The sequence below is a fragment of the Stylophora pistillata genome, chromosome 2 (genome assembly GCF_964205215.1).
Source record: "Stylophora pistillata chromosome 2, jaStyPist1.2, whole genome shotgun sequence".
Lineage (NCBI taxonomy): Eukaryota > Metazoa > Cnidaria > Anthozoa > Scleractinia > Pocilloporidae > Stylophora > Stylophora pistillata.
Window position 1 is genome coordinate 19,002,649 of NC_142520.1, and position 26,453 is coordinate 19,029,101.

Sequence of the window (26,453 nt, forward strand, 5' to 3'; positions counted from 1 at the left end):
TCCTTCGCAGTAAAGCACTATTTGAGCAATAGTGAAAATCAGACCTGAAAAAAAAAAAAAAAAAAAAAAAAATTTCAGGCCTGCACGGGACTCGAACCACTGACCTCAGAGGTCAGTGGTTCGAATCCCGTGCAGGCCTGAAATTTTTTTCAGGTCTGATTTTCACTATTGCTCAAATAGTGCTTTACTGCGAAGGATCGTGCTCACATACGTCTCATAACCGCAGTTCACACATATGTTTCATATCTTTGTTGTTGTTTGACTTATCATCTACGGGTTTATGTCGAATTAATTTGATGGCCTGCTCCCAGTTGGCTTGTTAGCTCAATTGGTAGAGCGCTGCACTAGTATCGCAGCGGTCAGTGGTTCGAATCCCGTGCAGGCCTGAAATTTTTTTCAGGTCTGATTTTCACTATTGCTCAAATAGTGCTTTACTGCGAAGGATCTTGCTCACATACAGCTTATTACAGTTTGACAACGAAAAAAAAACCATTAACATTTATCCAAGAGAGGCTTCTTAAGGGTTTTTACAGTAATTTAGAAAACATATCAATAGAGACGATACAGTAAAACCAGCAAACTTAGGAAAATTGAATTGATCATTTTGAGGTATGATGTCGCCATGGAGATAGACTTTAAGTCTTTTGAACTAGACCCAGTTTTCTTGCCTTACGTCCAAACATATTTAACACAGATTTTGAAATCCCATGTATGATTTGGGACCAATTTGCACTCCACTTCCATTACCATTATTAGGCAAGATGCGACACAGTGATCACGAAAGAGAAAATGATAACACAGTTTACATCTCATTGCTAACAACTACAATAACAAAAACATGATTTACACTTAAAAGGTCTTTGAAATCACACTTGGACAACAGATGTTATGCCTCGATTAATTCAAAGCTTCAACATCGCCTCTTGTGGGCCAAAATATGTACTAATGCCCGACCCAACTGCCGGATATCATGGTCATCTTTTTTTGGGAGGGAGGGGGGGGGGAGGGAGATTAAAGGTAAGATCAGCGACAGCAACCCAATCCTCCCTTGTTTTTGTACTCCCCTACTGCTGTCGCACAGCTTAATATCACGTTTCCTTTTACCAACTGAAGACCTTGAACCGGCCATATTTTTTATATAAGGCTTTCTAAAATAAATGAACATAGTACGCATCTTCTGATTGGTCAATTCAGTTTCCAAGCGGATGCTTTTTTAAAGGGGCCCGCATTTGATCGGTGACTAGTTGTGTCATAAGAGCAATGAAAAACCTTTTTCCGGGCTCTAAAACATGATCAAATAACTGGGAATGTGAGAAGAGACGAAGGCGAGTGATTTTTAAACTTCTTTTTTGAAGTTTTTTATTTGGGTTCTTACAGCTTCTTTTGAAAGCCTCTCTTTTTTCAAAGCTTTCTTTTCCGTTAAAACCAGCTGATCACATATTTGAGAACTGAGATATCTCAGCGCTACATCGTTTACCACTCATTTCTGTAGTTAGAAAACACTTCTCGAAACTGTCTTTGAAATCAGGGCTCTACAGGACAACATCGAATTGAACTTAACAAATAACTTACACTATCTTTGAAGCTTTTCCTGGTAAAGAGAGTTATCACATAAAAAAAAAAGTGTGCTAAACTATTAGGTTAACTTAGGTAAAGCCGTACTTTCGGCCTCATCCGCAGCCATGGACAACTCTAAATCAACAAGAGATTCTTCATCCAACCACTCAGAAACTTCCTCTTTTGATAAAAATTTTTCCCTCGCATCATCAACGCAATAATCCTCAAGTAATACCCCACCACACATATATTTTCCACTCATCCTGGCTTCTGTTTCATCCTGACAAATCGCATAATTTGGTGAGAGGTCAATTCCAGCCGTTTTATTTATTTTGGTTTTGTTGCTTCTCTCGTCTGATAACTTCCATATTTCGTTCGTGTAATTCTCATTATCATGACAAGATTGTAACGTATGGTTGTTGTGATCTCTAAGGCTTCTTGTATGTGAAACTGCACCCTCGCTATCCCAACTGTGGTGTGGAATCTGAAGCTCAAGCAGTAATGCATCGTCCAAGTCATTACCGAAGTCACAATCACCAACTTTAGGTTGCGTAACACAACCACTATTGTCAAATTGCATTACATCGTGTTTATTTCTTGGGACACCATCTTTGTTCATGTTGTTCTCGTTTGTATTTAGCATTTCTTCCATTTCATCATTCCTAGAATCATTTAGCCTCTGCTCGCATTCAGATAACAACTTACAAAGCTCTTGGTCATCAAAATCATTACTTGAAAACTCGTAAAACTGAAAAATGAAAATAAACGGTTTAGAAAAATTTTTAAATGAATTAACAAAAGAGCTATGAGATTAATCAGCGCAAACTACACTTCATGAATCGTATTCAAATTTTTTACACAGGAGAATGATTATTCAATTACCTCAAAACTTGACAACGGATTGATTTCCTGTGGTATAGGCTTTTCTGAAAGTAACCACACGATGAATGGTTTGCAAATTGCTTTTTTTGAACATACGACAATAGACTATGACTAGTTTATATGGTAAAAAGTCTTTTATCCCCTCAATGCTTCCACAAATAGCGCAACCGATAAAGCTTTCCCAATGTTTGGGTAATTAATGGATGAATGTGAAATTTAGTTAGGCCCTTCTCGCCGTTAGGAATAGACCCCAGACTTCTCCCCGATTATTTTTTTAAGGCTGCATCTTTATTTCTATACTTTTGCGAAGTCTGGAAAATTTTTCGCAAAAATACACACCTTTCTTATAATTTTAAGAGTGAGCGTCTCTTGACTATCTTTTTGAAGGACTGTAAAAAGCTAGAATGATGCTGGTAAAGATTTGAATATAGATAGATAGATAGATAGATAGATAGATGAGATAGATTAGATAGGTAGGTAGATAGATTAGATAGATAGATAGATAGATAGATAGATAGATAGATAGATAGATAGATTAGATAGATTAGATAGGTAGGTAGATAGAAACTGAAGGTTACTTCTCCAGTTCCTGGAAAAAACCCTGTCATACTTTGCATTTCAATTGGAATCTGCGCGAGAACTCTCCATGAATCGTTCTTCCGCATTCTCGATTTTTAAGTCTGCTCCCCGACAAATCCTAAAAAATGATGTGTTTTCGGCATCCAGAACATACCAGGGGAACGATAGTCAATCCCTCTACAGTCGGGGTCATGGCATTTCTGGTAGTAAACACCAAGTCTCAAGTCTGCCACAATCCTAGTATAAAAATATTAACTGCGTGTTGGTGTATTTTCCATAATCATTGATTCACCTTTCTTATAATTCATGGACGATATTTTGTTTATTAACCTCATTTTCTTTCAAGGGAGTTTGGATAGAACAACATAAGCACCATGCAGTAGAATCGTCGTGATCCAAACCCGAAGTAAACACATTGTAAGGCAAAGAAAATACATGCACTTTATATGATAAGCTGAATAACACGTGCACTCTGATTGGTTCTTACTTATGATCTATTAGAGGACAGACGCATAGATGACGTCACCATTTACATTATTTGCTCTCTAACGATATAAAACAAATATATTTCGTGTTGCAGAAGGTCTGTACATTTATAGATCACAGAAGACGTTCAAATGTGGAAAGACTCTATGTTCTTACCACATTTTGACGTTGCCTGTGATCTATTACTGAACAGATGCACGGAAACAGAATCTGCCTGTTAATCATGACTGAAAGAGTGACTTAATGGCTTACATCACGTTATTACTCTTGTGCGCTCTTCCGATGTTTTCACACCAACGGTTATTAATAACATCATAAGTGATTAACTTTCCTGTTGAATAAAAAGAAATTTGTTTGTTTAGACCTTATCTCTAGAAATTCTCTGCACTCATCACAGCCTGATTCACTGAATTTGAAGGAACATCTGATCTCCTGTTCATTACATTCCTTGTCCAGAGGCACGCCTCAGACTGAACTGAATGTATGCACAACATAAATATTCATATAATGTTCCTATATGTTCTAATGCTTTAGAGATCAGTGATCCAGTAGCATCATCCCATATCAAGCTAAAAATAAACAGTACAAGTCAAAACTTAAAGACAAAAAGAAAAAAATGAAAGAGAGGAATTGTCTCTGAGACTTAGAGGCTTTTTTGAAGGCTCGGTTTAGACAAAATGTAGACACGTCAGGACATTATATCGCTCGTTTTTACCTGTAAACGTATAATCATATCTATATATAAATATTTTTTATGTGTAAAAGCTTTTGTCTAAGACGGTACCTTGTGGAAAATAAACCCATCTCCTGATTTGACCCTGTACTCCACCCTTGGTGAGAACACTTGAGATAAAGTTGTCAATTTCAGGATAAGGGGAGTGTTCATATCCATGCTGAGAAAGCGAACCTAGCAACAAGGAGAAGAATTTAAGTAAAGACAAACTTCCTTCTTGTTATCAACTTTCTTTAACATCACTGAAAAAAAGAGACCACAGGAGAGGTATAGAATCTGCTCCAAATAACACATAGGTCAACAATGGGCTAACAGTCTGTCAACTTTCAGCTAACTGTTCTTTGATTGTCGGCTAACAGTCTGATCACTTTCGGCTAAACGTCCTTTGATCGTCACCTAACTGTCAGTCCAAATGGGCTAAATGACCTGCAAGAAAGCCTTTGTCAAACGCTTCAGTGCCAGGGTTTCTTTGCCTGCAGGAAAATAAGGACTTGAGCAACGCGAGATGGCGATCGGTCTGCGAGGGTGTTAAGCACCAATACTGAGAGCCAGAACCCTGGCAAACCTCTCCCTGACTTGTCTTAAATCTTCCCATGGCCAGAAAATTACTACAGGGCCGTATTTACTCAACGTTACGTCTTTACAAATATTCTTGATAGGCAAGTAACTACAAAACATACTTGAATCGCGTGCATCCATTCGAGAGGATCTTTTGCAAGATTTCTCACAGCTGCCACATGTTAATACTCTGACATCTTTTCCTCCCACTTGCATACTGTTTGAATAGGATTACAAAACAGAAAGAAGCATTAATTATAGATTGAATTAATTTTTAAAAAAGTTACACCGGTTGAGGACTCAAATTTGTCATCACACTTGTCAAACAAGTTCTGTGCTCACCTGACATTGGATACTAGTGAATCAAGAAATAGCAAGTACTCAGAATCTTTGGAGAAACTTCCTTTCACATTTTTGAAGCTAGGCTGTTACGTGACAAACAAGACACGAAAAATGTGGTCAAACTCTCTCCATCTGACATGTGTTAATAACAAAGGCACAACAGAGAATTCCTTCATTAAATACCTTCTAGGTGTTCTGTCTGGAGAGAACCAGATGAGAATCTTTTCCTATCTTTGTTGACTTAAAAATTCGAAAGTTTCTATTTCTTGTATAAACCCCTGAAAGTTAAAACTAGTGAAGTCAGCAAGTGACAATTTTCTCGTCTGCACAAGATTAATGCAACATTTACATGTATTGGCGTCTGATTTTACTTTCTTATTATCAAACACACCTTGGTCACAGAAAATCCCCAATTCACCTTTTCCATCCTTCACAATAAGTTCTCTTAGTTCTTGCAGGTTAACTACAAAGGCAAATGAAAGTGCTACAATTACTTTGTGAATATAGCTTCACAACAAAATTGATTTTTTTGTGCATGTGCTCCAGACGAGAACAGCGACTCTCTCCACTGTAGGGTAGAAGAGGTCATCAGGAAACTCAGCCAAGTGATGAAGGTTACCTGCCAACACATGAGTCAAATATCTATACCAACATTGTAATGACCAGGTGACATACTTTAAGGCTTAATCAGAGCCAAGTTATCTCACGGCACTAATTAGAAAAAACCACAAAAGCCAATAAGTCACTGTATTTTACAAAATTTAATGAATAATTGTTTTGTTTGGTAAACCTCAAAATAGGATATTAAATGTAAAGAAAACCCTCACCTAACTAATCTTTGTGTTTGAAAAAGTCTCTTGAAAGTGTTTTCTTTTCCTTACTTTTGTTTCCTTTAAAAAATTTCTGAAAATGCTTTAAATTCCATTTGCTTATTTTGGGAGACACTAGTTGTTTCCTATATTTTCCTTTGAAGTTTGGGCAAAAAATTGGTGATCAAGCAGCGAAAAATTAATCCCAGTGCACACACTTGCCATTTGACAGCAGTGCTTTACCTTCCAAGGACTAGCTACAGAAACCTGGAAAAGCTCTGGTAATGAGGGGCCATAATGGTCACAATGCAAATTCTCTGTTTCAGTGTAATGAATTCAAACCATACTTTATACCGAACATCAATAATATAAAAAAGCTGACTTTGCAAACACTACACAATCAGTCCAAAACTGCACCTGAGGTAAAGGTTTCATGTTGTGTCTCTTCTTGTATTTTTGCATTAATTTCAGATGTGTGGACACAGCCATTTCCAGTCAAGACCTCACTCTTTGGCCATGTTGGTTGGTAAGAGTCAGAACCCACATCTTTGTTTGCAGAAAACTCAGAACCAACTCTGAGCTTCCTTTCCAGTAATTTGCAAACGTGTCGGACAAAGTCTCCTGAAAATCAGAGTTCTTGATCAAAATCAAAAATTGTCTCAATTGAGTAATACAGTATTATACACAACAACTTCATGTCTGGATTAAACATAGCTAAGGCCACAAAAATTAAGCAGAAGAATTAGGCAGTCAGAGAAAATCCATTTTCTGAAGGCTAATGAAGACCTTCAAATTGTTCCACTACAAAACAAGACAACAGCAAGAAATCCTCAATCCTTCAAATTATCTGCAGAATTGCAGACTCTGAGTTACTTAAAGTAGCATAATAGAGTAAATATTTTCTGTGCCACAAACAACAGCATTTTACCAGCATGAATGTTATCTTTAAATACAGCACCAGATAAGTGGAAGATCAGATGTCTCGAAAACTTAGAGGAAGTACTGCAAACAAATCAACAACAATTTACTTGTTAATAACTCAGGGGATTACAGAGTAATTATATAGATCAACAGATCAAAATTATTATTTAGAAATGAAGTTCTCTTGCGATTTTTGCAATGTGAATAAATTATAGGTAAAGAGATACCATGTTAAGGTCAGGGTTTGGTTGGGTCATTGTGACCTAAATTTCCTCTGACAATGTTACTTTATCATCTTAGCTGAACAACAGCAGTGGCCAAAGTCAAAGAGGAAAATGAGAGAAGCTATTGAAACAACAAAAGGAGGCCAAAACCTTAAAACAAAGAGGAAAAAACTGTTGATACATGAACAACATGGTTGTACTTCAGCATGACGCACTGAATGAAAGAGCAGCATTTCTCTTTGAAACATCTGAAAAGACCAAACCAGGCTCTGGAATAAAGTATCTCTATATTTTTAAAGTGATGATTATCATTAAAATTGTTGGAATCCCAAGTATGTTAGACCTCAGGAATACTTTCAATTGCACTGAAGAGAGCAACTAAGTTGATCAATTACCATTTTTTAATCACCAGTATATCATAGAAAATAGTAATTGTACTTCACAAGGATAATAAGAAATCTTATCTGAATCATGCATTTGCATGGAAATAACCATTCATTACTAGACACTAACCTTGAATCCAAATCTATAATATAATTATTTCCTGTTACAATCAACACCATAAATGTTTCTCAGGTGGTGACAAACATACTGAAGAAGAAAAAATCATTCATATTCATTCCATAATATGTCCTCCTTTTAATGCTCCCCAGGAATGACAGATCAGGCTAGGGTTTAATACTCCACAGGAATGACAGAGCAGGCTAGGGTTTAATGCTCCCCAGGACAGATAGATCAGGCTAGGGTTTAATGCTCCCCAGGAATGACAGATCAGGCTAGGGTTTAATGCTCCCCAGTAATGACAGATCAGGCTAGGGTTTAATGCTCCTCAGGAATGACAGATCAGGCTAGGGTTTAATGCTCCCCAGGAATGACAGATGAGGCTAGGGTTTAATACTCCACAGGAATGACAGATCAGGCTAGGGTTTAATGCTCCCCAGGACAGACAGATCAGTCTAGGGTTTAATGCTCCCCAGGAATGACAGATCAGGCTATGGTTTAATGCTCCCCAGGAATGACAGATCAGGCTAGGGTTTAATGCTCCCCAGGAATGACAGATCAGGCTATGGTTTAATGCTCCCCAGGAATGACAGATCAGGCTTGGAGGTTTTCACTGAGCAAACAACTCATAGAATTTTCCAGTACAGCTTTTTACAAGACAGACAACAGTCCAGTATTTGTTCTATGTTATCTAATTTGCTCTATAGCAGAAAAAAGCAAGCCAGCAGAAAAAATAGATATCAAGTTATTTACTGGCATAGATCAGCCCATAGGAGAAAAACTGTACCATAAGTCTTGAGTATGAGCTGAGGCCTTTAGCCTTGGGTGGTGCTCTAGACCTCCAACACAGTTTTTCCCTTTATTATGCAGACCTCCTCCCACACACATTTACTCAGCAATGCAAAATATTCTCATGTTTGTCTGCACTTATTCTCTTGTCTTTAATGAACTGTCTTTTACTCACCTTGATGAAAATGTCTACCATACTGGCTCCATCCTTTTGTGGATTAGATTTGGTTTTGAATTCCAGGTCAAAATACAGTCGACAAGCAGCCCCTATGATTATTCAAAGGTCCATGATATTGCCACAGAATCTTAAGTGTAAGATATCAAACCAACTTAACAATATAGTTGCTACCAGACTTCCTCATTTTAAAGACAACAATCATTCACTCCATCAGGGCCAGGTTGTTCAAAACTGGGTTAAGATAACCCAGGGTTAGTGTGAATCAAATCAGATTTAAGATCTGAAAGCTTTTAAAAAAAACTTCAGTACAATTCTTTTTGTCTACAATTTGATGACTGAACATCCTTCAAAGAATAGAGAAAATTATCTGTTGTGAGAAAGGCTTTCGAACAAAGGAACAAAGAATCTTGATTAAAATTTAACCCTGGGTTAGCGCTAATCAGCCTTTGAACAACTGGGCCCAGACCTCTATTTTATTATCAACAACTACAATGGCCACTTCCTTCACCTCAACACTATTTTACCAAACTAGAATAATTTGCCGTCTCAGTTTTCAACAGTTTCACTCCCAATTAACTCCTTAACTCCCAACTGAGTGACCATAACAGAATACCTCTCTACAACATCAATTCAATATCAAGCAGACAACTGATGAGAGTAGTCAATCCAACAACAAATTCTCCAGACTAACATCACAAGAATTGTAAAGAGTACAGTTAGGAGGCTTACTAATAAGATCTTGGGAGTGAAAGCACAAAGTCTATGAATGACTATTTTAAAAATATGTATTAAACAATTATATTATACACAGATTTAAGAGTACCTTCTGGTATAACTTCATAATAATTTCTGTCCTCTGGTGAACATAATTATCCTACCAAGTTCAAAAAAGAAATATCAGGAATGACAAGGAAAGAATAAGGTTTTTGTTTGTCTGTTCATTTGTGCGTTTGTTTTTTTGCACTTGCATCAACTGTCTTCATTTCGAGCTATTTGGTCATTTTGAATTTAGGATCTGTGTAAAGGTCAGTTGAACTCTTCTTTGGTCAGCTTCACCTACCCTTCCCACCAAGCTTTTGCACTGCCAGAAGTTTTAAATATACCATGCCTTGTAGGGGAGAGATCCAGGGCAGGGATGCAGGAGATGTGCACCCCATCCCTCTGAGATGACCTGCACTTTTCTTACACCTGTATAAGAAAACTCAACAGTTTGTTTGTGTTGGAGAAAAACATGAGACAGGATTGAAAAATGTCTGTCTGATGCCTTGAGAATGGTAGTTTAGCATGGCTGTTTCAAGCAGTAGCCCTTCTTTTTGTCAGTGCAGACATCAGCTGGGTCATTTGTTAATGGTCCCACTGTGTCTTGAGAAAAACCCTGGATCCACCCATTTGTGCATTTTTTTTGAAGATTGCTAAGCACTGCAGTAAAATAAATGTGATCCTGACCTTGTGTATTTGTGCCAAAAATATGGTAAAGTTGCAACAATATAGCCACGTTTTCCATCACAGACTTTCTCTTTGGCAAACACATGAACATCCTATCCAGTAAAAAAATTAAATTTCACTATAAAATGTGCTATTAGTTACAGTATTTCATTACTTCCTATCCTTATACTAGTTTTGCTTTATGGTGAGAATGAACCTAAAAGTACAGTGATTGTAGAAAGAGAAAAACAAATCCAAAAACTGCTATTCCTAATTAAAAGGTAAAAATCCAGTTACTTCACTTGCATTGCAAGACATTCTTTCAGAAACAAATAAAAATTTAGGTGAAGTAACTCTGCTGAATAAATTATGGAATGGTTGAGGCACAGAAAGAAATTAATGTTCTAAGATGAGAGGTAAAATGTAAACCTTCACTAAGAATTGTCTGCCTTGGTGTGTGTTAGGAACAGCTACGTCAAATTTGTCAAAGGAGAATTCTTATTCTAAAATCTTGAGAAGCTGATGTTTTGTTAACCATTGAGATTCCATAAACTGCAGGTACGTTTTTCTTTGAGGATTAGAATTGCCTTTCTGAGTGATACTAGGCCTAGACCTGCCAATCACAGTGAATTAAATAGTTGAAGGAAGCTTTAAGAAAATGATAATTTTGACGTGACAAAAAAATATATATATAATATTACGTTTGCTAAAAAGTATGTCTTAACTCCCAGAAATGAGAAGAAATTAGAAGAAACTTTTAAACCTTTAGCTCACCTACCTCTTGACAAGTCTCGAGGTAATCAAAGGCCATCTGTTGTCCTGGGAAAGTTTCAAAGATAGGTGGAGGGTCCTGTATCCTAAAAAACATCATCAATGTTAGGGAGTAACTTCACAACTGAGTTGTAATTTTAATTACCAGCAAAGATAAGAGTAAAGCTGAACATGCAGCGTAGTGGAAGTGACAGAGTAAGTCTTTTCTAAAGCACCCATTACACCCACTAGAAACACATTAGACATTCAGTCTTTTCTAAAGCACCCATTACACCCACTAGAGACACATTAAACATTCAGCAGCTATTAAACCTTAGAGGACAGGCCTAACTTCAACAGCAACTAAGAGATTTTAAAAGTTCAGATCACAATGAGGAGGGGCATTGGGATTTCTGGTCTTGCAGTTTTGGCTATTTTTTAGACAGGTTTTCAGCTTTTAGCCGAAAAAAAATCTGCTTTTCGGTTTTGGTGCTCATTCCAGTTTGCAGATTTTGGGTTTTTATCAAAAAATTCCAATGGGTTTTGCATTTGGTATCAGATATGGTTTTTGGTTTTTCCTATTAGGTTTCCATTTCCCTTGTCTCACTGCATTAGGGTTTTGATAACAGGGATGTGGAAATTTAAATCATTTTGATGGTTTTACACATGGTTTTCAGCTTTGATCTGCTTTTTTTTCTTTTTTTTTTTTTTTGCGGTCTTTAATAGACCCCAATACCCCAATGCAACATTGGTTCTACCTGCACACAACCTCATGGATCTTGGAGAGCTGTATTTTGAGGAGAAGTAAATAGGAAGGAAAATATAGAAGTCCATGCTGGCATTTTAGTGAGATTCGGAGCAAGCTAGGTTGTTTTCTAATCATTATTATCCCTTTCCTAATGAATTACGTTGATAAAATTTCCCATTAAACTCCTGCTTTATGTGATCATTTTCATCTTTATCTTTATCTAAATTGTTTGGTTCACTGATTAATTATAGCATAATCGTACATCTTAATTTGGTGATGTATTAAATTTATTGAAGCCAAAGGTGTAAATTGGAATTGTGTAGGGACCATTTGTAACTAAAGATGACACGAGGGTAGGATTTCCGCACTGCACAGCCTCATACTTATGTATTATGTATTATGTACACAGTTTATGGATAAAAAAAACAATGAAGAAAAAGCAAATTGCCTTCAGGAAAACATTTTTAAACTAATAGAAAATTGCAATAAAACATTTTTTATTAAAACATTAGAATACATTTGACATGCTAGACAGGGACATTTTGGACATGGCAGTAACGTCATTATCCAGTCAAAATTATTCAGCTACAGTATTAGATACTAAAAGTGGTTGAAACATTTGCCAAAAAAATAAATAACTAAAGCTAAACAAAAGTACACTGATTCTGAAACTGAAATTATGCACTTAGATACAATGAATATATGAAAGTTCATATTTGAATATATGAAAGTTCATATTTGTATCTGATTTATCATCACGGGTTTATTAAGAATGAACTTAACGGCCTGCTCCCACTTGGCTTGTTAGCTCAATTGGTAGAGCGCTGCACAAGTATCACAGAGGTCAGTGGTTCGAATCCCATACAGGCCTGATTTTTTTCAGGTCTGATTTTCGCTATTGCATAAATAGCGCTCTGCATCATACGTAACTTTGCACTTAGTTGGTTATAATATTCTAGTTTTTAAATGTGTAAAAATCTCTGCGGGCCGGCCTCTACTTTTCATAGTAGCATTTCGTAAACGAAGCTCAAAAATCAGATATTGCCTAAAATAATTGGCAATGTTTACATCTAATGTTGTCAACAATAAGCATTTAACACAAATGAAAAGTGCAAAACTTTGAAAGAATGTTATCTTCTGAGCAATATCCCAAAGAGAAATCTCACCTCTAGCTGTAATATTTTAAAAAAAATTATATTACACGGAGGACTAACCAATGTAACTACAATCATGTAACTTAAATCGTGTACATATCATCCAGATTCTAAGTAACGTACCTTCTTTCATGTGAATTTGAGCAATCCGAAATCCTTTGACGATACACCAATATACTTGTCTGTCATTTGAAACAAAGTCATGTTGAAGCTGGCTGATCTACACGAAACTATCGTAACACCCGTCATTTGTCATAAACATGTACATTATCACAATGGCGTGAAAATGACTTCCTCCATGAAGTTTATATCAGGTCACTCCAAAGAAGAAGAAAAATTGACATTTTTTAATATTTCAGCAGATTGCCATGCATTCTGAAGTAAAACAACCAAAAAAAGAAAAGGGAGGAAAACCTTGATTGAACTTTCATAAACACTGAGAGTGAGAGTATACATGTAATTTGCAACTTGTCAGTGGTAGTACTACACATAAAACCCAGTTGCCACAATATCAATTTGTACAACATATTGCTTCTTTTTACAAACAGCAGGTTCAAGCAGATGTCATTTCCGGGTGAGAGGAACTGAGATGTTTCGAATCTGAGACATTTCGAATCATCTGAAAACTGTTAGAAAACTGTCAGAAAATTTGCACAAGATATGGTAACGAGAGACTTGTCACCGCCGCAGTGCAATTGAGTCAGACAATGTTTCCTTCCATGTCTTGATCAATAAAAAATCAAAACAAAGTTCAAAATGAAAGATTCAATGAAATCATGTCATAATTCCACCTTTCAAACTACTCACTATCCACACGCAAAGCTAACTTTGTAGAAAATTATTGTGATAAAATCCCTGTTCCATTTGTTGTAATAAGGCGATACTGAGTTGTTCAAGGCTCACGTGGACTATGTGTGTAAAAAGGTGGCATCAAGGGTTAGTATTCTGGGCCGTATTAGAAGTTTCGTCACAAAGGAGGCAGCAACACTTGTTCATAATGCTTTAATTCTTCCCTTATTTGATTACTGTGACATTGCCTGGAGTAACCTTCTACAGCAAGATAATTATATATCGACTATAGCGCTTACAAAATAGATCTGCATGGATTATTACACATTGCTCTCGCTCATCTTAAGCAATAGAGCAGCTGCAATGGCCGAATCTTTCCAGTAGACACTATTACCACAAGGCTAAACTCGTTTTTCTCTGTCTTCACTCATTAGTTCCTAGTTACTTTTCATCATATTTCACCAGATTTTTGAATATTCACAACTATTCCACAAGGCAAAAAATGAGGCTATACCTACCAAAAGTAAAACAAAATTTTGGGAAAAGGACCTTTCTTTTTACTGGCACAGAAATTTTTAATGAACTTCCTTTAAACATTGTGAAGAGTGAAAACATTTAAACATTCTGCCGCCCAGCAAGACGTTTCTTTTTATCTTAACTTGATATTTTATCAACTATTTTAGGTCCTAACAGAGTTTTGGCTTTGTGGTCTTAGGCTGTTAATGTAGTTTTAAAATCCTTGTCAGATATATAAATAATTGAGAATTTTGATGTAATTTATTTTTAAGAAACAGGGCCCCTATGGAAACCAGCCTTGTGCTGAATGGGCTACCCTGTGTAAATAAAGTTTTACTTACTTACTTCAAAATCTCCACTTTGTGATAGTTTTGGCATGAGTGGTTGATTTTGATTTTACATGCATTACTACCACTGACAAGTTGTGATTTATACTCTCACTCTCAGCGTTTACGAACGTTAAATAAGGTTTTATTCTCTTTTTTTTTTGGTTCTTTTTACTTCAGAATGCGTGGAAATCTGCTGAAATATCGAAACAATTAATGTCCATTTCTTGTCTTTCTTGGAGCGACCTGATGGAAACTGGAAACTTCATGGAGAAATCCAGCGTCACGCCATCATGATAATGTACATGTTTATGTTAAATGATTGGTCTTAAGATAGTTTCCTGTAGATCAACCAACTTTAACATGTTTTAAATGACAGACAAGTATATCGGTGTATCATCAGAGGATTTCGGATTGAACAGATTCCCATGAAAGAAGATACAATACTCGGAATCTGGATGATACGCACATGATTGTCGTTACGTCGGGTAGTCCTCCATGAGGGTTGATCAACTGTTTTTAAATATTAAAAATAGAGGCAAGATCTCTCTTCAGGATATTGCTCAGAAGATAACATTCTTTTAAAGTCTTGCACTTTTTATTTGTGTGAAACATTTGTTGTTGAGAACATTAGATGTAAACATTGCCAGTTAATTTTATGCAATATCTGATTTTTGAGCTTCGTTCGCAAATTGCCACTATGAAAAGTGGAGGCTGGCCCGCAGAGATTTTTACACATTTTAAAACTAGAATATCATAACCATGAACTACCTGCATAGTTTCAGTTCCAGAATTGATGTACTTTTGGAGAAATTTAGACAAACGTTTTCCCTGTTTTACCCTACAGCAGAAGTGACCAAAACTGTACCAAAATAAATAGTCTATTGGTGTGTTCACATCCACTCCAAGGGAAAATAGAATGCATTAAAGTAAAGATGAATGATGTCATTATGTATGGTAGAAATACCAATCTGTAATGTTCCATGTAGCTTGAGATAGACAAATAAACATTTTACACTTCTTTTGTGATATTTTTTATATGAAAATGAGGCTCCAGGCCTCGAACAAGCAGCCATTGTTACCATGGCAACAGGAGTGCTGTAACCTTTACAAGGGCATTTTTGTGCATCCCCACTGAGAGCCTAGCCGCATGCAAAATTTGAAGGGGGGTTGAAAATTTTCATTCCCCAAGATGTTTGATTCTTACCGATGAATAACATTTGCATAATTTCAAACGTGGTAATGATTTCTGTCAAATAATTGTACTAAAAAGTTGGGCGTACCTTTGACGTTTAAGTAAAATCGGGTGATCTCCGAATTCCCTGGCACATCTCTCCAATTTACTCATCTTTTTTTGCCAAGCTTCATTCGTTCTACAGCCAGAAAATTAAACAAACTAGCAGTAGTTGTAAATGAAAATCAACACAACAGCTGCTTAAGTGACGTGCGGGTACCTCTTTGAATTGTCCCCATAAAATGCCCTTGTACTGACTGTACTTTCTGCCATCTTATAAGTATGTATCCATCACGATCGTGTTTCTACTCATAGATGCTAAAACTATCAATCTACCACACGAAAACGCGAACCAAACTTGAATTGTCGTCTGCCTCTCGTCTGCCATGTTTTTCAATATTTCGCGCGGTATACCGCTCGCCAGAAGTTATGGGAAATTTTACCATATTTAGTCTCTTTTATGATCGCGGAGACTTGTGGGATAAAGAGATCAAAACGCGTGTCTTTTGCATTTCCTTAGCCGGTAAAATTCCATGGAAATCTCAGTGGCGCTTGTGTTGATATCACAGTTAGAGAACGTTTATAGGAATATTTGACTTTGATGTCCCTGCAAGATGTCGAAAAGGAGGTTAGATGTCGATGGGAACTCATCCAACTTGTTAACTACTGCGAAAAGGATTAAGGAGGAGTTGAGGTAGGCTGTGACACATATGTAAAGGACAGCTTTTCAGTTTTGAATATCGCCGAGCTTTAAATTAATCTGCAGCTGGTTTTGGTACAGAGACTTAAATAAATCTATCTCTTCGATCACAGTCTTCCTCAGGAAGGCAGTGCTGTGGAAATATTTGAATCACAGCTTATCTGGTTTAATTGTGGCCGTTTCTCGAATCTGCACAGCTGTGAAATTATGCAAAACGGTATTTTCCAAATCTCGAAATCATAATTGATTTCGCAGGAGGTTCCCTTGTGTTATATATACTTAAGGCTAGGAAATATTGGAAACGATTTTCTTGAATTGCTGTCTAAATTTGTTTCCGAATTGATTACTATTCGCGCGATAGAGAACACCTAAGACATCGAATTCCCCTCTCGTGGTTTTATTAACTCTAGTCTGAAAACTCACGTTAGGTCGATTAAATTCATTCGTCGAGGCTTTCACTGGATTAACAGGATAAAATTCTTTGCTTTAAGACAAACAAAATATGAAAAGGACAAAAACAAAAATTTAAAAAAAAAAAATCAATACATGTAGATAAGGAATTATTTTACAGTCAGAATGTCACAAGAAACTTCCAGTAATTCAGGCGGTAGTTAGGTGAGACACGGAGAAATTAAATGCCTATGCAAGTGCTGTTGGAGCGTTTTACTTGCCTTGGATGGATAATTGTTTCCGTGGCTTTGTGTAACACATACTTGTGAGTGGCTGCTACCCTTCCTTTTCTTCCTGAGGCAAGTGTTTTGTGTCAATTTACTTGGTCTTCAGCTGTTTTATTGGTAGGATGTTGTAGAGGTGGATGTCACTCATTTGGTTTTCACAGTCACTTGCTGCATCTGGTAGCCTGGAATTACGTTTCCTTAAATTTACTTTTCCATTGCCCTATAAGTAGTGTTGATCACTGTGAAGTTCCTTCTCTTATCCTTAAATTATTCCTTAGTTCATATGTATGATTTTCATTTATTCATAGTCATTTACAAAGCAAAGTGTTAGGCAACCAGCATACTGCTATAAACATAGGAACACTTAGATGCTGAGATCCAAATCCCTGAACAATTGCTTTGACTCTCTGGCTTAATATATAAAATACACAAGAAACTATAATAAATGATATAAACAAAATAAAAGTTTCTTACTAAAGAAATCCACATTGCTGACTCATAATACGTGTATGTAAGTGTCAAAAAGGTGTTGTAAACTGTCCATAGCATCTTAGTGATTTTGTTATTGTCTTGCAATGGTGTAAGGCTAACAAAAAATTGTAGAATCTTTAATAATGTCATTGTCATTCCATAAAGCATCAAACCTAAACTTAAAAATGAGCTTATTGAAGTGAATTTATAAGTGCAAAGGTTGGTGCAGGCGAGTTGGTACCAGGACAGGGCTTGATACTAATGGTAGCCCACTAGCCACAGACTACAGTAGAAATTCAGTTTTGAAAAGTGGTTTCTGATTTCCACATGCCAGTTTGGCAGTAAACAAACTGAAATTATCAAAACATCGAAGATGTCACTAGTCACTTGGCTAGTAAGTTGAAATGTTTGTGTCAAAAATGCAAGCCCTGCCAGGGAGAAAATACCATAAACCTTCCCACCCCTTAAATCTAGAATGATTCAAAAGAAAATTCTCTCTGACCTATTGTCAGAAGTATAATTTATGTACACAATACCTCCTGATGCATTTTGGTCTCTTTTCTGTTGGTAGTAATCCAAGCAATCTTCGTGGAAAGATCAATCCTTTCAATGGGAAGCTATTCTCAGACAAATATTTTGACATTCTCAAGAAGAGAATCGAGCTACCAGTATGGGAATACAGAGAAAAATTCATGGAAACCATGAAGGAAAAACAAGCTTTTGTTCTTGTTGGCGAGACTGGATCTGGTAAAACAACCCAGGTAATATTTACATGTAGTATTTATTTGCTTTGACAAAGGGCAAACACTTGAAACCCTTTACGGTGAGCATTTTGCATTATCAACCAATGTAATAACACTAAATTGTCTTAGTAGTTTATCAGAAGTTGGGTTAAATTGTATTCCTTATCAGATGAGCTGTGGTTGGGGAAATTTGAGGAATTAGAGACTGTAAATATTTGGAAGAATTCAGGCTTCAGTTGGGCGTAATGGATGCCTACTACATGTAGATACTAGTTACTGTTGGTACAAATTCCAGCTGAGCTACTGTGTGAAGCTAATTAAGGGAAGTGAGGTACATTTTAACAGACATTATTTTTTTCCTTGTTCCTTGTAAATATAGTAGGGTCTCAACTGTTGTTTGTTGTAAACTAAGTGTTTACCATGCATGCAAACAAAGTACGTCTGTTCAGGTTTTTGGATTGAAGAGCACTCAATCACCATATCCTCGCAGGCAAATCTGTTTTTTTTTTATTTTTATTATTCTATACAGTTCCACTCTCTCTTTGCAGGGCTCAACGCTAACTTTTCAACTTACTAGCCAAGTGGCTGGTGACATCTTAGATGTTACGACAATGTCAGTTCGTTCATTAGCCAAACTGGCTGGTGAAAACCCAAAACCACCACCCAAAACTGAATTTCTACTAGTCTGTGGCTAGTGGGCTACCATTAGTGTCCAGCCCTGCCTTGGCAGTGTAACAGACACTTTATTTTAATACTATGAAATGGTAATCATTAGGATCAACTTGTTTCTCACAATTACAGGCAGATAATACACCCAAGACTAAGTACTGTATTCCTAGTCTGCGTATTGTCTTGTATGTTGCATTGTTTTGCATTACGGTAAGTGCAGTTTGTAGTGAAAAAAGAAAAACAATTTTGACAAACTCTTTTACTTTTGTTGATTCCACAGTGGTGTCTTGAAACTCGCATTGACAAACGCAAGTGTGTGGCTTGTAGGCAGCCCAGGAGGGTTGCTGCCATGAGTGTTGCTCAGCGTGTAGCTGACGAATTGGATGTCACCATAGGTCAGGAGGTTGGGTACACAATCCGATTTGAAGATTGCACTAGTCCTCGCACTGTATTGAAGTAAGGAAGACAAAGTCAATTTCATCCTTAACTCTGTAACTTCCAAGATCTGATTGTTGATTCTTACCTCTAGCTGCTTAATATTTCCTTGTTACCATATTTATTCACTTATAAGCGCAACATTTTTGACAAGAAAATATGCTTGTTTGATCAAAATCTGCTCAAAACTTGGGGTGCATCTGATAATCAAGTATTTTCGCGGAACAAAATCTTAAGATCACAATTTTTAGCAGAACTTATAGTTACAAAAATGTGAAAAGAACACTTATTGTTGGTCATTAAATTTTTTAGATATGGTGGTTATAAAAAAAAACTACATGTAGGGGGGCTCTGAAAAGAGCTGTTGTGGTGGTTGTGAAAGAACTGTTTCTTATATGGCCTCCGTCAGATGACCACGAAACTAATCGCACCCAAGCAGGGCTTTTTGTTCTGATAATTTATGTAGCAAAGATTGCATGTGATCCAATCCTTTATTCCTATGAATTAAAAAGGAATGCTTCTTTTAGAATAACTTCAAAAGATTAACAACAAAAGCAAACTTTTACTGCAAAAGCAAACAAATGGAAATTTGCATACGTTCTTAACAACACATGCTCAGTAACATGATATCCATGAGTACAAAACAATCATTTGAACAACGTTTCAAATTCCTCAAATCGTGTTTGTGTCGCTCGCTCGAAAAGTTCCTTCTCTGAATAAACAATGTAGAGATAACAGTCACCCTTTTCGTCTATCCAGCCCTTTTTGTGCACTGAAACTTGCATCCTCTGTGGCGTGTTGATATTCAGTTGTCAAACTGGGAGTTTTTTGCTATTTGCTTTCACTGCCAAAGCAACCGTGAAACTTTTTCAGATCCATCACACCTTTTGTTAACTCTCAACCTTTTGGTGCATCTTGTAACCAAGTATTTTCACAAAACTTTTCATTTGGGAACTTGGCTTGACTAAGTTGCCAAGTTTGGGGTGCGTCTTATAACCGAGTGCATCTTATAACCGAATAAATACAGCAATTAAGTATTTAGGAGAATTTGGTTAGGTCAAAATGAAAATCACTAGTGGGAGATAGAGTGTTAAAAAACAGGAAGGAAGTAAGAGGGTGTGAGAAAATGCAATTTAAGGTTTAAGTTTGGCCTTTAGCTCTGTCTCAGATGTCTGAAGAAATGAGATAATCATTCCTGACTGTAATTTAAAGCTCATTTTAATTTGTTTCCAGGTACATGACAGATGGTATGTTGTTGCATGAGGCTATGACTGATCCTCTACTGGATCATTATGCAGTCATTCTTCTTGGTGAGGCTCACGAGAGAACTCTTGCTACTGATATTCTCATGGGTCTACTGAAAGAGGTACAGTGTGTGCATGCATCTGGAGATTTCATATTCTTCTTACAAGAACTATAGGCAACAAAACTGTTGACACATTGACCCATTGAACCGGCCTGTTACTTCATCGTCAATCTCTTTTGTCCTAACTGTAAGTTACATGGTAATCCCTTCTCCCCAAATAATTTTTCATCATCAGGGCTCAACACTAATGGTAGCCCACTAACTACAGACTAGCCCTTGATTTGTGGTGATTCCCAGAAGTGTCATTTCCTAAGGAATAGCTCAAAGTCTTGCAAGTAAAAGGTTGTGTACAAACCAAACAAAGAAAGCTAAGATTTCATTATTAATTTTTTTTTGGTCAATTTGATAGCACCAGAAACTTTGATGAGAGCACTTGAACTGCTGAACCATCTTGGTGCCCTTGACGACAATGGAGACCTCACATCGCTGGGCTCCATGATGGCAGAGTTTCCACTCGACCCTTAACTTGCCAAGATGGTGATTGCCAGTTGTGACCATAACTGCTCTAATGAAATTCTCTCCGTTACTGCCATGTTATCAGGTATACAGTATATCAAGTCAACCTGGTGACTTACTTAAAAGTACTTTTTGATAAATTATTATCATTATAATTAATTTGATCAATGATCCTGGCTCTGTCTGTTAGTTCCTCAGGTGTTTATGAGACCAAATGAAGCTAAGAAGGCAGCTGATGAAGCTAAGATGAAGTTTGCTCACATTGATGGAGACCACCTGACCTTACTGAATGTTTACCATGCATACAAACAAAGTGAGTTTGACTTGCAACCTGTACTTACATTGTATGCCAAGCTTTCTGATGTTATTGTGTGTGCATTGTTAACTAAAAACACCACCTACTAATCTTGTCCTCTTAGTCCTTTTTGTACATTATGGAACCTTGTTTTTTTTTTTTTCCTTGGGGAAGATTTCAATTTAACCTTTCACTACCAATATCTCATTAATAATTCTCTGGACTCTCTGCTACACAATTCTTGTGATGTTAGGTTGGGGAATTTGGCATTGGATCAACTCGTGATCCCTTGTTCATATTTTTCTCTATTCTCATCACTTGTCCGCTTGTTATTTTATTGACGCAGGGCTCGAAATTGCGACCAATACCGTCGCATTTGTAACTTAATTTTTATGTTTGCGACTAAAACTTCCGGAGGAGTCACAAATTTGCAAGTAGAATAAAAAGCCAGCAGTCACTACTTTGCCACTATTTTTGCCAAAATAAATAAATAAATGAAAAAATATATTGTTGTGTGCCTTGATTATCATAGAAATTTGAAGATATAGGGTAAAATTGTACCTAATTTATCCACAATGTTGTGCACACAACACTATTACCTTGATCAGCCACCATTGTAGCAGCCTCTTATTCATATGTATTGCAGGCTCATATTTTTTTTTGTTAAACCGCTGGATTTTTGCAACTAAAATTCGTGAACTTGCAACTGTACATGTGTATTTGTGTATCAAGTCACAAAATGGCGACTGAACTTTTCTTTTTTAATTTCAAGCCCTGTGAAGTTGTAAGCCGAGAAATTCTGTCTTGGTCACTCATGGGAGTGAAAGGATTAAACTTGTTTGTAGATAATCTGACAATTCAGGTTCATGAGTAACATTGCATTTACCAGTATAATGTGCAGGTAACTCTTAGTTTGAGTTCTAGTGCAGAAGTTGGAGCAGTTTTCTTTCTGCCGTCTCCAGGGATTTTGTGGTAGTTTTAGACAAGTTTAGCCAAAATGTCTTCTTATCCTTCTGCTGATCTAATCAGGGTTTACAAGGACCAAGAAAGGGGGTTCATTTTTGGTGGTGATATTTGCCAGCCTTGTGAAGGGTACTTTGCTATTTGGGGGCTGGCTTGACACAGTCAAAGCCCAAAGATGTCCCAGGCTATTTCAAACAAAACTTTTTTTTATCCTTATTTTTAGACCATGATGATACACAGTGGTGTTATGACAATTTTATCCAACATCGTTCTCTCAAATCAGCTGATGATGTGAGACAGCAACTTACCAGGATCATGGACAGGTTTAACTTTGCACGACGTAGCACTGACTTCAACAGTTTCATGTGTGTTTAAAAATCACATCAGCAATTTGGACAGTGTAAAATTATGTTTGGCCACAAACAGGTTCTCTTTTGATGCTGCCAACGTGTGTACAAGTAATTTGAGTACAGTATATCCTATCAAAATGAAGAGTGGTTAGAAATGGCATTTGTTCCCCAAACTGATGCAGTAATCTTATTTGAAGTACTTCAGATACTGACCATTAAATCTGTGAATCCTACCTACCCACCCATCCCTCCCACTTAACTGTTCTGATGAGTAGGTGGCTCATTTGGAGAGGTCTGGACACTACCTGACTGTCAAAGACAACCAGGTGAGATATTAACATAATTTATTCCCTTTACTTACAGCAAAGGATTACTGTATCTGCTGTAGAGGTCATATAATAATAGTACAACACTCATTTAGCCTTGTTTTCATGTTGTGAAAATCCAAGCCAATCAGCAATTTCACTGTTTGCCAACTGTCCCAGATTTTTCTGATGTACCAGGAGATTTACAGATGTCTTTGCCAGATTCTTGGGTACACCGTTTTTCTTTGTGATGAGGGGTTACTGAAGCTAAGCAACTAGAGGACTGGTAACAAGCTAAACTATTGACATCACTGACAGTAAAAAAAGAACTTGTCATTGTGAAGGATCACCAAAGCATCATTCTGAGAGCAGATACATGTAACTCCATAGGAAGGAACCCTCCAAATGTGTGGCTTCATAGCTCAGTTGTCAGTAGGGCCAAATAGTACCTGGGAGCCATGGGATTAAATCCCATCAGTCTGAGTTTCTTCTGGGCTTCTTTTCAGCAATTGTTAAAACTCCATTGCACCTGCAAGGATCATTGCTGTGCTTGATTTTTATCCGCAGTTCAATTGAAATTTATTTCACTATAATTATTATTTATCAACCATTAGGTTGTACAACTGCATCCATCAACTTGTTTGGATCACAAGCTTGAGTGAGTGTAGTACAATGAGTTTGTTTTGACCACCAAGAGCTACATTCGGACCTATACAGACCGAAAGGTAGACCAGTAAGGTTAGTGGTACTCAAGGGTTTCTTGAGTGTATTGTTTTGGGGTGTTTACACAATAACCCTTTGTGACTGATCTGTGAAATGTTGTCATGAGTGCAACAAAAACAAATTCAACTGAATCTTGGTCAACTGTAATTTCTTGCAATTGATAATGTTATCTTTGTTTTAATCAAGACCTACAAGGAGGATCTAGTTTCTTTTTTGCCCATTTTTTAGGTCAGGTGTCATTTTTGTATAAGGTACAAGACCTGTTACAACAGTATCAAGTAAGATGACTTTGTTAATCACGCATCAAGCTTTTTTTTATAGTGGCTCACTTATCGCACCATGAAGAAGACTTTCTGCTGTGGTGTCAGTCTGTTTAACAATTAGATTCCATGTCGCCATGCATCTGTTCTGTTATAAGTGACAGATGAAGTCAAAATAGTGGTATGAACAAAGAGTGGAGCACTTGGCACTGCTGAGTGTAACTGAATGTTCTTACCACATTTTCACATCTTCTGTGATCTGTAATTGAAAAGTCACACTGCAACATTGATTCTGTCTGTTTTGTATAATAATGAAGTAAAAAACTTTGAATTATGCTGTGGTGAATGTGTCTGCCCTCCAATAGACCAATCATAGTTCAGCCTACTACATGAACGACAAGATGTAGCATTATTGCAGTAGGCTTGACACAGGAGTGCATCAGAACAGTGGATAGAATCAATTAAGCCTAGAATGCATAACAGACCTTTTGGAAACCTCAGGGGAACCTATGAACCTCTTGAATGACTATTGTAAGACATTTTAAGAAAGCTTCCTGCTTGATTTTTGTACAGGTTGGTGAAGACTACACCCCAGTACTATGACCCTGTGTGAAGCCATGCGTATCATGGAAAGGATTATAGAGAGTTTACAGAAAAACAGATATAACTTCAAATGAACTGTGGACAACCTCATTAAAAAAAAGATAAAACAAATGAAAGAAAGAACTTGTAAAAAGCCTTATTGCTAAGAAAATCATGCCATCATCTGCATTTGGTTCTTTCTAACTTGAAAGTAAAACTAGATATGCTTCTGTTTTTCCTCTGTTTGCTTCCTGAGATCTTTCCTCGGAAGTTTTTTCAGCTAATGACATAGAAACAGTAACATTCAAGAAAAGACTCATAGGCCATCCAAGCATGTTCAACAGTTTGCAGCTCCAAATAAAACCTGCTCCCTAAATCCTTTAGTTGCTGCTTTGTAACTTTTTGCTGTACATAGCTTTCAATCGCTTTCAATGTCTTTGTGATGTTAACTTTGAAACTCCAGAGAATGATTTAACTTCTCCTTTTCAGCTGCTTTAAATATTCTTGTAAATCAGTAAAGTGTTTTCATCCATTAGTTAAGTTATTCCCTTTACTTGTTTTCTGATAGTAGTGGAGATAATGTGGCAAGAAGAAGTTCCATGTTCATTACCTCTTGGCATTCATGGGTGAAGTAATCAGCATGCATCTGAGTTCTACAAACTGGCTTGATTTGCAGGTCAGGGATCTTTAACCGAAATTTTTCCCACTCCTTGGTACATGAAACAACTGAAAAATTGCTTAACAAAATCCAATGAACACACTTTCATTGTGTTGTTATTTTCAACTGTTTAAAAGGAAGACCTTTGGGAAAACTTCCGATATCTTCAAATAATTTAAGCAGCTGTTGCTGATCTTCACAAGTGCTTTGCGCCACGCATTTTGCCAGACATCGAACATTGAATGTGGCAAATCGCAGACACGTGTATTTAGCACTTTGGCCCCAGAAACGGAGGAACACATTAAATAAGCGAAAAACATCCGCCGGAAGTACAAAGTAGCGCCCTTGGCGCTCCGACAGGGAATACAATTTTTCACACTAAGCCTGTTATGGACATAGTGTTATTTTACATTTACTTCTCTTTTCGTTAATGATACGAATAAACGACGCTCAGAACAACCTGTAAACTGCGTAGTAATTAAACGCAAAATCATTAAAATATTGTAGCAAGTTACTCTTTTTTTTCGAGATATGAAACTTTGCTGCAATTGAAATTGATTTACTTCATGAATATCATTTATTAGATTACCCTTACATGGAATCATAGACAATTTCCCTCAAAAACAGAATTAGACCCAAAATAATCGCAAGACAAATCGAAAGGTTACCATAAGCATAAACAACAGTTGAGCTCCCCTTAAAGTAAATACCTAACTTGAAACTTACCCTCGACAACAAGGCTAATGTTAATCCTCTTCAACTGGCCATGTTCGTTCACCTCGCAGCTGTATATTGCATTTCTTTCTTGTTCAGCAACTTTGATTCTGAGTCGCACACTAGTGCTGTTTTGTACAACAGTACCATTCATTCTCCAGACTATACGAGGAGCCGGTCCACCTTCCGCCGGGCACCCTAAAGATGAAGAATGGTTGAGCAGGACAAACTGAGTCTTCGCGACTTCTTTTAGGCTTGTAGGAACTAAGCACAAACACAAAACTAATGAGACATCGAAATCTGTACACCTAAAACTATATATCTTCATCTTCCTACACCGACAATCGAGTGTAAGACTCCGTGTCTAAAGTTAAGTGCATCTACGCAAAAATCGTTACTTGGGTAACATATCTTAATCTGTACGAAGGAAAGTAAGCATCCAAACATCATTCTTTATCTGGAAGCTGGATTAAAGTTTTCAAATTTGCAGAGTTAAAGACCTGCGCATAAAAAATCCTCGCGGAATTTAATCGCGCGAAATTTATCACCACATAGAAAATCTAAAACAGAGAAAAAAGTGATTTA

At 36.9% G+C, this 26,453-nt stretch overlaps 2 protein-coding genes and 1 pseudogene across 6 annotated transcripts; 2 read left to right on the plus strand and 1 right to left on the minus strand.

Moving 5' to 3' along the window:
- Positions 1-1,330: 1,330 nt before the first annotated feature.
- Positions 1,331-16,002, minus strand: LOC148737572 (DNA-directed primase/polymerase protein-like; annotated as a pseudogene). The gene is made up of 18 exons (XR_015996184.1): positions 15,722-16,002; positions 15,551-15,640; positions 10,763-10,841; positions 10,006-10,097; positions 9,383-9,429; positions 8,557-8,648; positions 7,605-7,682; positions 6,875-6,948; positions 6,364-6,567; positions 5,529-5,600; positions 5,321-5,415; positions 5,138-5,220; positions 4,918-5,012; positions 4,289-4,411; positions 3,757-3,835; positions 3,173-3,255; positions 2,440-2,483; positions 1,331-2,305 (listed from the first exon to the last, which is right to left on the minus strand). The product of XR_015996184.1 is annotated as a DNA-directed primase/polymerase protein-like (transcript).
- LOC148737573 (ATP-dependent RNA helicase DHX15-like) lies at positions 15,992-25,031 on the plus strand. Of its 4 annotated transcripts, XM_088747402.1 has the most exons (10): positions 15,992-16,195; positions 17,921-18,110; positions 19,042-19,217; positions 20,430-20,562; positions 20,912-21,103; positions 21,209-21,331; positions 22,500-22,952; positions 23,546-23,669; positions 23,883-23,932; positions 24,488-25,031. In XM_088747402.1, the coding sequence occupies exons 1-5, from the start codon at positions 16,116-16,118 to the stop codon at positions 20,924-20,926; spliced, it is 594 nt and encodes a 197-aa protein (XP_088603528.1). In that variant the 5' UTR covers positions 15,992-16,115; the 3' UTR covers positions 20,927-21,103; positions 21,209-21,331; positions 22,500-22,952; positions 23,546-23,669; positions 23,883-23,932; positions 24,488-25,031. The 4 variants fall into 4 exon arrangements, with proteins under 4 accessions (XP_088603528.1, XP_088603526.1, XP_088603527.1 ...); XM_088747400.1 differs by having other exon boundaries at positions 23,883-25,031; XM_088747401.1 differs by lacking the exon at positions 23,883-23,932.
- On the plus strand, positions 21,037-22,651 carry LOC148737574 (putative pre-mRNA-splicing factor ATP-dependent RNA helicase PRP1). Its single transcript, XM_088749320.1, has 3 exons — positions 21,037-21,103; positions 21,209-21,331; positions 22,500-22,651. The coding sequence occupies exons 1-3, from the start codon at positions 21,037-21,039 to the stop codon at positions 22,649-22,651; spliced, it is 342 nt and encodes a 113-aa protein (XP_088605446.1).
- Positions 25,032-26,453: the final 1,422 nt, after the last annotated feature.

What these genes read in the sequence shown, in the direction of transcription:
- LOC148737573 (XM_088747400.1), top strand. Translation starts at nt 16,116, where the DNA reads ATGTCGAAAAGGAGGTTAGATGTCGATGGGAACTCATCCAACTTGTTA. An exon ending in AGGATTAAGGAGGAGTTGAG is followed by an intron (nt 16,196 to 17,920) that starts GTAGGCTGTGAC and finishes TTCTGTTGGTAG; the next exon opens with TAATCCAAGCAATCTTCGTG. An exon ending in AGTCCTCGCACTGTATTGAA is followed by an intron (nt 19,218 to 20,429) that starts GTAAGGAAGACA and finishes ATTTGTTTCCAG; the next exon opens with GTACATGACAGATGGTATGT.
- LOC148737574 (XM_088749320.1), top strand. Translation starts at nt 21,037, where the DNA reads ATGGTGATTGCCAGTTGTGACCATAACTGCTCTAATGAAATTCTCTCC. An exon ending in CGTTACTGCCATGTTATCAG is followed by an intron (nt 21,104 to 21,208) that starts GTATACAGTATA and finishes TCTGTCTGTTAG; the next exon opens with TTCCTCAGGTGTTTATGAGA. An exon ending in TTACCATGCATACAAACAAA is followed by an intron (nt 21,332 to 22,499) that starts GTGAGTTTGACT and finishes CCTTATTTTTAG; the next exon opens with ACCATGATGATACACAGTGG.